Genomic DNA, 14,160 nt, shown 5'->3' with positions numbered 1-14,160 from the left:
TCAAAGAACTGTCCAACATCATTTGGAAATATCATATTCAACTGTGTTCTTTGATTTCAAGTGAAACCCACAGGAAGCAGTAAGGGAGGAAAGCATCCAGTCAATTACTTTAATCAAATCAGCCAAGAAATAGTATGATATGTAACTACATTACCTTTTCATTCAATAGGGAATAAGAGCTGAATTTACCTAAGTTTCCCCAAATTTTTAAGATCAAAAAGCTGACAAGTAAACAAAAAACTGAACATATCCCTGAATATTTCCAGCACAGTTACTAAGAAATAATCCAACTTCCAGATATAATATTAGGTATAAAAGTCAACCTTAAAAAGAAACCTTGGTAGGATATTTAACAACTGGTCCATCTAAAGTTAATAAAAACAATTTTAGGACATTTACTAGAATGATTAAAAATAAAACCAACAAACTGACAATTCCAAGTACTACTGAGGATGTGGAGCAACTAGAACTCTCCTATCTTGATGGGAGAAAAATGAAAATGATACAGCCACATTTGAAAAGACTTTGGCAGTTTTTTAAAATATTAAATATAAACTTACCCCATGATTTGGCAAACCCATTCCTAGGTATTTACCCAAGAAAACTGAAATCTGAAGTTCATACATATAACCTCTATGTGAATGTTTATAGCAGTTTATTCATAATCATCAAAAACTGGAAACAATCCAACTGGTAAATGGATAATTAAAACTGTAAAACATGCAATACTAGTAAGGAATAAAGAGGAACTAACTATTGATACATGTAACAATACAGATAAATCTGAAATGCATCATACTAAGTGAAAGAAGTCAGACTCAACAGGCTACATATTTCTGATGGCTTAAAGCTATGGACCCCAGAAAAACATGTTCTTCAACTTAATCCATTTCTGTGAGTGTTAGCCATTGTAAATTGATCCTGTGATAAGACTACTTCGGTTAAGGTGTGGCCCAACTAAAGCGGGACAGGTCTTAATCCTATTAATGAAAGCCTTAAGGGAAAGCCAGGGAGAGAGAAAAAGCCACAGGCAGCAGCCAGAAGCTGGAAATCAATCGAACTGAGAAGTCAAGAGAGGCTGCCATGTGTCAGAAAGGCCAAGAACTATGGATCACCAGCAGCCAGTCCCACCCAAAATACCAGTTTTCTGGAAGAAAGCATCGGATTGAGGACATCTTGATTTTTACTTCACCCAGCATCAAAGCCATAAGCCAATAAATTCTCGTTGTTTAAGCCAACCAATTGCACAGTATTTGCTGTAGCAGCCAGGAAACTAAGACAATATTGTATTTACATGACATTCTAGAAGTCAAAACTATAGGACAGAATACAGATTAGTGGTTGCTAGGGGCTGGGATTGGGGGAAAGGGATGACTACAGAGGATCAGGAGAAAATTTTTGGAGGTGATAGAATGTTCCATATCTTGATCATGGCAGTGGTTACATAACTGAATACATCTATCAAAACTCATAAAAAAAGATAAAAAGAAAAAAAAACCTCATAGAACTGTACATTAAAAGCATGAATTTTACTACATGAAAATTAATCTTAATAAACTTGACTTTTAAAAACCCGCAATTTTAGGATTAAGTTGTACTTTAAAATCAAATAAATCACTTATACCTCATAAATAAATGGGTCTTTGTAGATTCCTTTCTTTTCTTCATCAAATCCCCTGAAATGCAGAACCCTGTGTGAAAAATATAGCTCAGTATCTGTTCCATTATTTAAACTAAGGAATTAGTCATCATTTTATCTCTGTATAACACCAGTGTGTGTGGGGGGGAAGACAACAACAACATACTCTGGTACTAATGGAAGTGTTAAGGCAGAGTTGGAGAGAGGGAAAAACGCAAAATCGGAGTACTAGGGTATTAAAAAAAAGAAAAAGAAAAAAAAAAGCCTATTGTGGAGTTAGCAGACTACTCCAACAGTTGGGTACAATTGCTTCTCAGAGGCATCAAGAAATCGGAGTGCCTGCCTCTAATCTTGTTTCTTTTCAAACAACTCACCAATTAATATAAAAACGTAATTTACCGCATATAAGTAAAAAATGAATGGAATCTTACCTGTCATGTAATCAATGGGGTACCCACAAATTATTTAAGGGTGCCCGCCCTTAGAATTCTATGGCTACCCAAATGGAAGCATCTATCCTCCCTCAATTTTTATGAACTATTAATAAAAAATTAGTGCCTATTTAGTCTGAGTTCCCATATGAAAATTTCCAGTAAGCAGGTGGATACAGGCGTTGTGGGAGATGCAAAGGAAGAAAGACTTTTGGTTCATACAATAAAAGTGGAGAGAAAAACTAACATCCATGAAATAAATGAGAAATACAAGGGTCTATATAAATAAATTGTATAGGAGCATCAATAGGAAAGTTATTAAACATAAACCAGCCATAAAATCATCTATTATATGGTGATAATCTTTAGGCTTTCATAATAAAAAATGTCCAAGACACTGTTTTTTTTTTAAAAAAGATATAAACAATTAAAAATATAGTATTTAGAAAAGAATGGGCTAGATTAAATCAGTGGTACTTAAAGGGCGATCCTTAGACCAGCAACATCAGTTTAACCAGAAATTTGTTAGAAACTCAAATTCTTAGGCCCCACACAGACCTCCTGAATCAGAAACTCTGAAGGTGAGGCCCAGCAATCTTTTGACAAGCCAGCCCTCCAGGAGATTCTAACGCTCGCTCAAATATGAAAACCACTGGATTAAATGAAAACATTTTCAGGTAGGATATAGAACTAGATGCAAGCCCCTTGTTATTACGTACTTCACGCTAAGACTAAAGTCTTGGAGTATAGCGCAATAAGGGTGCTTTTAAAAGTCAACCCACCATCACATTATCCTCACAATTGTAGCTAATATGTTAACTATCGTGAACAGACAGTAGCAATACATTTCACTACCGAGAGTCAGTAAGGCAAAAGATGAAGGATACCAGAATCAAGTTTTCCACATCTTGGGAGGGGCCTCTACACTTCACATGCTGTGTGCATAACCAGAATGTATAAACCGCCTCTTGGGAAACTTCCACCTCGTTTGTAATGTACAGATATTTCTCATAAATGAGGCTGCACTCAAGCCTCCACAGGACCAACCCCACACAAGGCTCTCCCTAACTCCCAGACCCCAGGAAAGCTGAGTCAATGAAACAAGCGCCGCTGAAAATTGCCAAAGCCCTAATCCCCAATGCTGGTGTCAACAGGCTGGGAGCAGGGATCCGGATACCCAGGGGGAGACGAGGAAGAAATGAACCCGGCCAACAGTAGGGACACGCTACGACTCACCGAAAAAGGCGAGCATATAATTCCTCGGCCGCTCGATTCATTCGCGACCACATCCCTCCCCAGTTAGAGCTCAAGTCCTGAGCCGCCAAACTAAACTACGCGCCCGTACGCCAACGAACTGAGCCGTGGCCCCGCCCAGCCGGGACTACTTTTTCCCTCCAATAAGTTCCGTTTGTCCAAAAAGTTAATTTTTTGTTTTAAAGTACCCAACAATTTTTTTCTATCCCAAGAGTAGTCAACTTGACTCAGAAAAAATTAATGTTAGTGTACTGGTTGCAAGGAACTTGCATAATCTCGCGAGATTTGATTATACTTCACATGGATTACGCCGCGAAAAAGAGTCCCCATTTCTAAGCACTATTCTTGGCTTCGAAAGACAATGAGTACCGTAATTCGAAACACATACACAACAGTACAATATATTTTAATTTATATAGGGCGCTAGAGAGATATTTTGTGTGTCCGGATTGGTTCTGAGGCGGGTAAGGGTGAGGGACGAGATGAAGTATACATATATAGAGGTTGTGATGAATACTTCCTTTTCCTGTGGGAGCCGCCGGGTTGAGAGGAGCGTGGACTTCTCTCTGCCCAGCATGGTAAGTGCAAGTTCTCCCAGCTGGTCTTTTCCCTTATCCTGTGACCCAGCAGAGAAGGACTGGGTGTTCAAGGCATAAGGTTTACAGGAGGGAAAGCAGAGAGGGGAAGGAGATGAGGACCAAAGGCATCTGCTTCTGGCTGGGAGGTGCATTCGGCGATAATGGCAGCCATCTTAAGAGGCAACGTGGGAGTCCTGGCATAGGGCCCTCCTGTAAGGAATACAGGCCACCGGATTGTTTTCAGGAGTTGAGAGGCCTTTGGGATTCTAGCTTTCTTTGGATCCTAGAAATCTTGGGTTTCGTCGAAAACGGTGGGATTTATAATTTAAAAAAAGGGTTGGGGGGGCCAAGAATGAATCGGGACGTGGAGTAGTAGGGGAAAGGCGAGTCAGTTGGGGGCCTTGACTGTCCGTGTGCTCCTTGACAAAGGTTATTTATATGTTTTGAAAGGAACTTTGTTAAAATTTGTACTTTAGTTTTTTATCTTGTCCTTGTGATTTTTTTTCCTGGAACGCTTCTCTTTGCCCAGTTTTGGAATCATTTCTATAAACGCTTTCTGATCCTCTTCCTTTAAAAATTGTTAAGTCGCGTATCACCAAAGTCTTTGTATCCCCAGCCAGCTCAAAGTTTGGTATAATAATGCTTGATGATGGTAAGTGCTATGAGCATAGAGAATTAGGAGGGAGTGGTTGGGTTTTAAATTGTTGTCAGAAGAAACTTCAAGAAGGTGGCTTGAAGGCTGTGAGAACACATGCCAAGTATCTTTAGTGTTGATTTGCTCCCTCATACAGCCACAGCATCGTCCTGAAAGTAGGATTAAGAGATGGGAAATGAGGATAGAGAGGTGGAACAGATTTTGGCGCCTGTAGACCATTCTAAGAACGTTTGGTTTTACTCAGAGATGGAAAGTCATTGGAGGGGGTTGAACAAAAAGTAACATGACCTTGTGTATTTACTAGTAAGCCCTGGGAATAGGCAGGGATAGAAGTTATCTATCTTGGTCGCTGAGTAAGAAAATTTGCTTTACGAGAGGGGGAAGAAGGTGAAAGAAATTAGGTTGTGGCGTGTATGATTTTGCTTTATAAGATTTGCTTTGAAAATTGCGTGACAACCCATTTTCTCTGAAAATAAGGAGGCAGGACTTAAGATTCTAAGTGTCCTGCAAGTGTAAGATTTTACTGATGTTTATAGACCACTTGGTGATGCATTAAGTTAGCCTTGCTTTTGGAAAGAGTGTGCCTCTAACATTGCTTGCTAATGTATTTTTCTTCTTCCCAAGGCGTGTGCTCGTCCACTGATATCTGTGTACTCTGAAAAGGGGGAGTCATCTGGCAAAAATGTTACTTTGCCTGCTGTGTTCAAGGCTCCCATTAGACCGGATATCGTGAACTTTGTTCATACCAATTTGCGCAAAAACAACAGGCAGCCCTATGCTGTCAGTGAGCTTGCAGGTATGGATTTAGATCCTTCTACGAGTGGATACTTTAGGGTCTGCTTTACAGTAGTGATGAAATAACACTCCGTTGGTCCGTGTTTCTGACCCACATGATTTCCCTGGATGTTCTGATGCTGTTTGCTAATGTGCGTAATGGTCATAGATTGGTAAGATTGAGAAGCTAAAACTTGTGTTTTTTCCCCAATTTTAGGTCATCAAACCAGTGCTGAATCCTGGGGCACTGGCAGAGCTGTGGCACGAATTCCCAGAGTTCGAGGCGGTGGGACACACCGATCTGGCCAGGGTGCTTTTGGAAATGTATCCTTTCATTTTGGTTTCACTTAGACATAGCTGCCATGTAGAATTTATAGCAGACTAGTACAAAATACTAAATGTCCCATTAAACATGGCCCTGGGCAGAATTGGAATCTGGAAGATCTTTTCCTGCCATTGAATTTTTCTTGAAGAAAAGGGTGGTTTTGACATTCGTTTCGCTTGCAATGATGTTGTAATTTGCGTCTTACTCTGTTCTCAGCGACAGTTGCCTGCTGTCATTAAGCTGGTACAGAAGGTTGACGAAAATTCATCCTGAGCAGGACATAACTTCTTAGTTCCTAATATTGGAGAAATGTGATTCTTAACTGGGAAAATAGATGTGTCGTGGCGGCCGCATGTTTGCACCAACCAAAACATGGCGTCGGTGGCACCGGAGGGTGAACACAACACAGAAGCGATATGCCATTTGCTCTGCCCTGGCTGCTTCCGCCTTACCAGCACTGGTCATGTCTAAAGGTGTGAGATAGTCTGTATCATAGGGCTAGTACAAAATACTGCTTTCTTCATCTGAAACTCTTCATTCATGTTGTAATTTAGTAAATTATACTTGTCCCAGAATGCCTATTGAATCACTCTTCTGAGCACTATGTATACTTGTTCGTGTACATGACTAAATTTTCCATGCTTAAGTAATTAGCTCCAACTACCTTAATGCAACAGATGACTCATGTTTAACTTTCAAAATGATGACATTCCACTATATTGGTCCGTGTTTCTGAAACACATGATATTTGTGGAAATTCTGACTTTGCAAATTGTATATAATACTGTTGTTTTTGTGAATTGCCTAAAATAACTATCTTGTACAGTTTGTTGATTTTTCAAAAGTTTCATGGTGACCAGATAAGTGTTGGATTGACTTTTTCAGGTCATCGTATTGAGGAAGTTCCCGAACTTCCTTTGGTGGTTGAAGATAAAGTTGAAGGCTATAAGAAGACCAAGGAGGCTGTTCTGCTACTTAAGAAACTTAAGGCCTGGAATGATATCAAAAAGGTGGGTTCATGGAGCACATATTGTTTGGTAGTCCTGGGATAGGTATGAAGGACATGTAGCTAAGCCTTAGGGAGTGAAGTGCAAGGACTCTTAATTCTAGTGTAGGAATCTTATGTCAGAACACTAAGTAGTCTCACTTTGTTAGGTCTATGCCTCTCAGCGAATGAGAGCGGGCAAGGGCAAAATGAGAAACCGTCGTCGCATTCAGCGCAGGGGACCGTGCATCATCTATAATGAAGACAATGGTATCATCAAGGCTTTCAGAAACATCCCTGGTAATTATTTTTATCAGCCATCCTATGTAAGCTTATTTAGCTATTGTTGTGATGAGATTCCACTTAGGTCCGTGTTTCTGAAACACATGATTTCTGTGGAAGTTCTGATTCTTGGCTGAATGAGGGCACTATTGATGGTTGAAGCTCCTTCAAAGTTGTAATTTGAGAAGGTTTAACTGTTAAATACCTCTGGTACCTTATGTTGCAAGTAAGCCATAAAGATGATTTGTAGTTGTTAACATGGTCTCCCTAAATTTCCTTCCCTTTAAAAAGGAATCACTCTGCTTAATGTAAGCAAGCTGAACATTTTGAAGCTTGCTCCTGGTGGGCATGTGGGACGTTTCTGCATTTGGACTGAAAGTGCTTTCCGCAAGTTAGATGAACTATATGGCACTTGGCGTAAAGCTGCCTCCCTCAAGAGTAACTACAAGTGAGTTTTTCATATTCTTAATGTGGTTTTATTCTGTTATATTTACATTCAGAGTTGGTTTGCATGTTCCGTAATAATTGTATTGTGACCTCTCAGTGTAGGAGGGACCTCATTTGGTCCATGTAGTGGAAATTTTGAATTCTGGGGAGCTTAAATGAATTTAAAAAGCAATTTTATGTTGAGGGTCATGTTTTTTAGTCAATTACATGAGAAATAGGAATTCATGCATCCGTTGGCAACCTTCTTCACCTTTTTTACTTCAGTCTTCCCATGCACAAGATGATGAATACAGATCTTAGCAGAATTTTGAAAAGCCCAGAGATCCAGAGAGCCCTCCGTGCACCACGGTAAGTTATTACATTTATGATATAGTTCTTAAAATCCACTCCTCTTCCTTAAGCTTTTGATTATTTCAAAAGTGTAGGTGATGAGCAGGGTATACGCTATAACGATGTGAATAAATACAATGTCTACCTTACAGCAAGAAGATTCATCGCCGAGTCCTAAAGAAGAACCCACTGAAAAACCTGAGAATCATGTTGAAACTAAACCCATATGCAAAGACCATGCGCAGAAACACTATTCTTCGCCAGGCCAGGAATGTAAGCAATAATTCTTTATTACAGTTAATTAAAGTTTCCAGAAAGACTTAATTCTTACATTTTCCTAATTTTTTTGCAGCACAAACTCAGGGTGGATAAAGCAGCAGCCGCACTAGAGGCCAGATCAGATGAGAAGGGCGTTGCAGGCAAGAAGCCTGTAGTGGGGAAGAAAGGCAAGAAGCCTATTGGTGTTAAGAAGCCGCAGAAGCCTTTGGGAAAGAAAGCTGCAGCTACCAAGAAACCAGCGGAAAAGAAATCTACCACAGAAGAAAAGAAGCCTGCTGCTTAAATTGCTTATTACATAAGTCAAATCATTTTGGACAGCTTATTTTGAATAAAGGCCAGATCAAAGAGGCAGTGAGAAACATGGCTTGTGTTGTATGAATCTTGGTTGGATTTTCAGAATAACCTTAAATCACTTGAGCCCTTCATTCCTTCCATTTTAGAGTTTGTTTCATTTTATAGTCTAGTACAAAATACAGGCTTCAATTTTATACATTGTGAATCCATGTAGAAAGGAACAGCTCTCAAATGTACATTATAAAATCCATTTTATATAAATACCACCTGTCTTGAAAAACAAGTGGTTAAAAGAATTTAAGAAACTGGATAAAATACGTCCATGAGTATTTGCCATTTTAAGTAACCACGAGGGCAGAATAGTAACCACATTTAACAGCTTCAGTACAGGATGGACATGCTGACCCAAATGTACTACAGAAATTCCCCAAAAATTGCTTGGGTAGTTTAATTTCCTAAACATTACTATTCTAGAACTCTCTCCCTGTGTTTTTTCATGTCATGGTCTCCCTTTGCACCTGGGCTTACCATTGGAAGGCTGTCTCAGTTGGCATTGACTGTCAGGGTGATCGATTGTAGGCATATTGAGGTAACATCTCACTGCAATCCTTTCTTGCAGAACCTCTCCTTAAAGTGTCAGTGGCTTTGTACTAGTTGCTGGTGATTTAGATCCCTCTTAAGATTAAGAGATTTGTTGCAACAACACATTGGAAGTGTAACAAAAGCAAGTACTGTTAACCATTTGAACTCTGGCCTATCTTCAATGAAATGGGCCGTGAGGCTAAAGAATGTCCTCAAATTGGATATTCACAATTTTATGGCAGTTCCAACGTCCTATGCTTTAGGAATATCCATCAAGAATTTCTAAATTCAGTCAAAAGGATTAGAGACCTCCCGGATGGAGCGGCGTGCGTGGGAACAGATTCCGGAAATACGCTCGCAGTCCTTTCCCAGTTTGGCAGCCCGCCCTGCGTTTCGGCTTCCGGGAATGTGCGGGTGGTTGCGTCATCACAGAGCGCCCGGGCCGATCGCCCTGCGCTGGGAGTGGCTGACGTGAGGAGGAGGCAAGATGCTGAGCCGGCTTCAGGAGCTGCGCAAGGAGGAGGAAACGCTGCTTCGATTGAAGGCAGCACTGCACGATCAGCTTAACCGACTCAAGGTGACTCCGCAGCCCTCACCCGCCCCTCCATTCAGCCGCGCCACCATCTCTCCCGCGTCCCCAGCGCGCGGCTCAAGTCCGAGCCGCCTGCTCCACGAGAGCCCTCCCGAGCTTCCCACCCCAGCCCCTGGATGGACCTAGACTTGGCTCGTTATTCCCCCACCCCAATCCGGCCGTCGTAGTACTAACCTAGTGGTTTACAATTTTCTGTATAGACGCACCAAGTAGTTATTCCTATGAGATTATTGGGCCCACCCCCCTGAGACTCCTCGTCCTGCAGGTGTAGTCTGAAGCCCGGGAATCAGTATGTTCGGCAAATACAATCCCTGCCTCACCCTCTAAGTGTGCAGACCACACGCTGAGGATGTGCATCCTTGCGTACATCTTTCCTTCCCACTGAACTCTTCCACCTGAACCCTACGGCATTTACTGTTTCTGTTGGCTCTTGAAACAGCTTTAGTATTGCAAAGGTAGCAGGGACTCTCACGTTCTTCCCGTTGTACTAAGACACCCAGGCCCCGGAAGAAGAGATTTGTCCCAAAGCTTAGAGTACCTGTTCGCTTTTCTTCTCAGAACAGCTGTTATTGACTGCATAGTTTTGACATTGCCTACCTTAGCCACTTCCCAGGCCTGTCAGGATTGTAGGCCCACAGGAGCTCCCTTCAGCCTATCAGATTATCATGATTGTTCAGCAGTCCATTTTCAGGATCTTTAAATCCAAATGAAATGAAGGTTTTATGGAAGCCCTTTGTGACAGGAAAAGAGTGTTTCTCCTGGGCACTTGTAATGGCCCACACTTATTTATGTCCTAATATCTTGCTGTGGTACCTGTACAAGTACTTAATATGGGAGTATTAATGACAGCCTCTAAAAGCCCAGATGCCCTTATGCTCCAGGAAACACCTCTGTCTTACATTCTTCCTGAATTCACTTTATCATTATTGGATAGACAAGTCTTGGCTTAGCCAATCTGGCCCTCTATGAGGCCAGAAAACACCTGGGTTTTAACACTTTATTTGTCTAAGGAAGAGCTGCTACATCTAGGGCAGGGATTCTCTCTTTTTTAAGATTTATTTATTTATTTATTTTTCTCCCCTCCCCCCATCCCAGTTGTCTGTTCTCTGTGTCTTTTTGCTGCATGCTTCTCTTTGTCCGCTTCTGTTGTTGTCAGCGGCATGGGAATCTGTATTTCTTTTTGTTGCGTCATCTTGTTGTGTCAGCTCTGTGTGTGTGCAGCACCATTCCTGGGCAGGCTGCACTTTCTTTCACGCTGGGCGGCTCTCCCCATGGGGCGCACTCCTTGCATGTGGGGCTCCCCTACACGGGGGGGGGGGGGGGGCACCCCGGGGGGGCACCCCTGCGTTACAGGGCATTCCTTGCGTGCATGAGCACTGTGCATGGGCCAGCTCCACACGGATCAAGAGGCCCGGGGTTTGAACCGCGGACCTCCCATGTGGTAGACAGATGCCCTAACCACTGGGCCAAGTCCACTTCTTAGGGCAGGGATTCTTAATCCTTTCTTGTTACAAGGACTCCTTGCTAAGAACTCACTATACTGTGTATTATTTAATATATCACACCCGCACCAACACATCCCCACAAGAATGTTTTTTGGTTTTTTTTTTTGAGTTTAAATTCAAGCTCATGGATCCCTTGTTAAGAGCCCCTCATCTATGGATTGGAAGCCTTGGTTTAGTGGGAACACCTGTGCAACCCAGGCGAATGGGGTTGGAGGATTTTGTTACCCATTTACTTAGAAGGCAGGAAAAGCTTAAGAGTCCAACCCTTCCCTCTAGAGCAGCAAAGATATGACAGCAATTTTCACTTCTCATGATGCCATCATTTTATAGTTTGCTCGGTAATTTTTACCAACTTGAGTAACCCAGTGAAATAATAAGGAAAGTGTTCTCAACTCTTCTTTTCTAGGTTGAAGAATTGGCCCTTCAGTCAATGATTAGTTCTAGAAGAGGGGATGAGATACTTTCTTCTCAACCTGCACCTGAATCTTCACAAGATGTAAGTATAATCAAGTGCAGGCCTAGAGAGAAATTGCAAAGTCCACTTTGGGAAGTGCTAATAAGAAACTTCTAGTTTAAACTGACTGCTCTACTTACTCTTTCTGGCAGGGAACAACCCACCTTCCTATCCTCTTAGGTGTCCGTATAAATATTGGGGATGAAGATGAAATTAAGATTTGATTTTTAAACATTTTTCAGAATTTCCTGTTTTGAGTCTATTGTACTTCCTGCTAATTTGTAATGTCTTTGGCTAAAACAGATATTGATGCACGTAGACAATGAAGCATCAATCAATCAAACTGCATTGGAGTTGAGCACAAGGAGCCATGCTCTGGAAGAGGAGGAGGAGGAAGAGGAAGAAGAATCAGATTCCTAAAGAGGTGGAAGAGCCAGGGTTAGTTGTATACAGGGTTAGTATACAACTAACCCTGGCTCATAAACTTTCCTTCTTCGAAGAAATCTTCCTGGCACGGGCCCTGTGGCCTGCATGAAAGAGAAGCCAGAACTATAGAAGGATATACGGTTGTAAAAATGGTTCCATGAATACCTCAAGTTTCAAAATGTTTTAAAAATTAGTGACACACAGAAAATCAAAGTTGCAGTGATTTATCATTGAGCAATATGGGTGATGCTCTGTAATCTAGTCAAACTTAGTAATTGTGTTCAAAACAGAACTTCCTCTGAAATACTAGTGACAACGTTATCTGGCATTTGCAGAAAGGGCAGAGTTTAAACACAGGCCAGCCTTTCCATCCAACAATGCCTCTTTTAAGAAATCCATTAAAGGCAGTTCCATTTAACCCCTGTGGCCACAGCAGAGCTATAGTCTAGGAGAGTGAAAGATGACAAGAGGGCAGAGGACAGGGGATCACTTGAGAGCACAAGCTGTCACCACCCCTCAGTGGTCCTGCAGCACAGTGCCCACTCTAGAGTGCTTTATGTGGGATTCTTCACATCTAGCTTGAGACAGTGGTGAAATGTGCTTAGAAATAAACTATAGCTAAAAACCAGTCATGGAGCTAGCTGGTTTCCAGATACCAACAGAGAAAAGGGTCAGTTCCTCCCTAGTGATAAAATACAATGGGATGGTTTAATACAAATCTCTGGCCTTAGGCAATATGTCATTAAAGAAGAAATTAACTGTTCCAGAAGAGAACATGGACACCTTTGATCAAGATTTCATTAAAGTTATTTTGCGCTACTTTTACAGGAAAATAGCCAAAAATTTAAATGAGCATGTTTCTTGGAAAATACAATGTGAGATACTTCCAGAACAAAAAGCATCAAATGCCCCTTTTGGGGTCTAATTTATAAAATAGGAGTATGGGTTTTTAAGAGCCGAAAAATTTGGCATTGAATTCTAGCTCTACCACTAACTAATTACTTTCCCTCATGGTCTTACAACTTTCACTTTCCTATTTTGAAAATGAGGACATTCACATTTTCTTTAGCAATTTCCCAGCTTGTTATGAGGTGCTAATGAGATAGCATTAAAAAATCTGTCATTGGTGTCTCAGTAAGAGGAAGTATGAGGAAAGAGTTTGACATGGAATTCAGTACACTGCAGGTTTGATTCAGGGAACGTTCTTGAGAACAACAAGATCATGCTTCATAAAAATTACTGGAAAAACATCTTTGACTCTAAAAATGCAAAGTTTTGGGATATGACTAGAGAATTTAAAACACACCCCCCTCCCGTCACCAAAAGCATAGAATACGAAAGCATTTTAGACAGAAGTTCACCATTCTTCCTACTAAGAAAGCAGTTGATTTTAATGAGTTATTCTCAGTTGTGATGTCATCCTTGTTGTCGTCCGTGTTAGGAGTGTTATGGGTCTTAAACCTTAGCTGTTAATATGCTGAAAACTTAGAATGTCAGAGTGTGGACTCAGGACAGCTGTTAGCCTCACAGAAAAATTTACTAGCTTAGGCAGCAGTGTATACACAATGACTTAATTTTTTAAATCCTGGGTCTCTCTCAACCTCTGGAAGATCCAGGGAGGAACTATATACTCAGGAGGTTATTTACCCACGTACTATTTTTCTTTTTTTTTAACTTTATTTTGTATATTTAATAATCGAAAATATAAACAATTATAAACTAAAGAAAATACAGTTGAATAAAAACATACATTCTTCAAATACACTGGATACCTATAATTTTTTTTTAAATTATACACTATGTTACACAATATATTTGGTTCATAGTAATGCAATCGTACATTATTTGTCCTTTTGTGTCTGGCTTGCTTCACTCAACATAATGTCCTCCAGGTTCATCCATGTTGTTATATGCTTTATGACTTCATTTCTTCTTAGCTACATAATATTTCATCAGGTGACTCCACCACAGTTTATCATTCATCTGTTGATGGACACCTGGGTTATTCCAACTTTTGACAATTGTGAATAATGCTGCTATAAATGTTGGTGTGTAGATGTCTGTTCATGTCACAGTTCTCAGTTCTTCTGGGAATATACCAAGTAGTGGTATTGCAGGGTTACATGGCAACTCTATATTCTGCCTCTTTAGGAACTGCCAAACAGTCCTCCATAGTGGCCATACCATTCTGCATTCCCACCAACAGTGAATAAGTGTTCCTATCTCTCAACATCCTCTCCACTACTTGTAGTTCTGTCTTTTTAATAGTGTCCATTCTGATAGGTGTGAAATATTTCATTGTAGTTTTGATTTGCATTTCTCTAGTCA

At 40.8% G+C, this 14,160-nt stretch overlaps 3 protein-coding genes and 4 non-coding genes across 8 annotated transcripts in view; 6 read left to right on the top strand and 1 right to left on the bottom strand.

Annotated features, from left to right (window-relative positions):
* The window catches only part of ZWILCH (zwilch kinetochore protein), a 41,259-nt gene extending 37,699 nt beyond the window's left edge, over positions 1-3,560 (bottom strand). The window contains exons 1-2 of one of the 2 annotated variants that reach the window (XM_004453125.4): positions 3,307-3,560; positions 1,625-1,691 (exon numbers count right to left, since the gene is read on the bottom strand). In XM_004453125.4, the coding sequence (XP_004453182.1) occupies positions 1,625-1,691; positions 3,307-3,359 (120 nt within the window). In that variant the 5' untranslated portion in view covers positions 3,360-3,560. The remainder of the gene's footprint in view (positions 1-1,624; positions 1,692-3,306) is intronic. The other variant, XM_004453126.4, reaches the window with a different exon arrangement.
* A 231-nt stretch (positions 3,561-3,791) lies between these two features.
* Positions 3,792-8,330, top strand: RPL4 (ribosomal protein L4). Its single transcript, XM_004453131.3, has 10 exons — positions 3,792-3,902; positions 5,182-5,353; positions 5,549-5,655; positions 5,991-6,129; positions 6,542-6,666; positions 6,812-6,941; positions 7,215-7,371; positions 7,635-7,718; positions 7,853-7,973; positions 8,053-8,330. Exons 1-10 carry the CDS (start codon positions 3,807-3,809, stop codon positions 8,260-8,262), a joined length of 1,341 nt encoding a protein of 446 aa, XP_004453188.1. The 5' UTR covers positions 3,792-3,806; the 3' UTR covers positions 8,263-8,330.
* Positions 5,402-5,473, top strand: LOC111762891 (small nucleolar RNA SNORD18). The gene has a single exon (XR_002795894.1). It is a non-coding gene; the product is annotated as a small nucleolar RNA SNORD18 (small nucleolar RNA).
* On the top strand, positions 5,834-5,932 carry LOC111762892 (small nucleolar RNA SNORD16). Its single transcript, XR_002795895.1, has one exon. It is a non-coding gene; the product is annotated as a small nucleolar RNA SNORD16 (small nucleolar RNA).
* On the top strand, positions 6,352-6,423 carry LOC111762889 (small nucleolar RNA SNORD18). Its single transcript, XR_002795892.1, has one exon. It is a non-coding gene; the product is annotated as a small nucleolar RNA SNORD18 (small nucleolar RNA).
* LOC111762890 (small nucleolar RNA SNORD18) lies at positions 6,985-7,053 on the top strand. The gene has a single exon (XR_002795893.1). It is a non-coding gene; the product is annotated as a small nucleolar RNA SNORD18 (small nucleolar RNA).
* Positions 8,331-9,273: 943 nt separating the features above from the next.
* Positions 9,274-13,592, top strand: SNAPC5 (small nuclear RNA activating complex polypeptide 5). Its single transcript, XM_004453132.5, has 3 exons — positions 9,274-9,432; positions 11,359-11,448; positions 11,710-13,592. The coding sequence occupies exons 1-3, from the start codon at positions 9,343-9,345 to the stop codon at positions 11,824-11,826; spliced, it is 297 nt and encodes a 98-aa protein (XP_004453189.1). The 5' UTR covers positions 9,274-9,342; the 3' UTR covers positions 11,827-13,592.
* Positions 13,593-14,160: the final 568 nt, after the last annotated feature.

Source organism: Dasypus novemcinctus, chromosome 3, assembly GCF_030445035.2.
Source record: "Dasypus novemcinctus isolate mDasNov1 chromosome 3, mDasNov1.1.hap2, whole genome shotgun sequence".
NCBI classification, from domain to species: Eukaryota; Metazoa; Chordata; class Mammalia; order Cingulata; family Dasypodidae; genus Dasypus; species Dasypus novemcinctus.
This window is presented reverse-complemented; position numbering and strand designations above follow the sequence as displayed.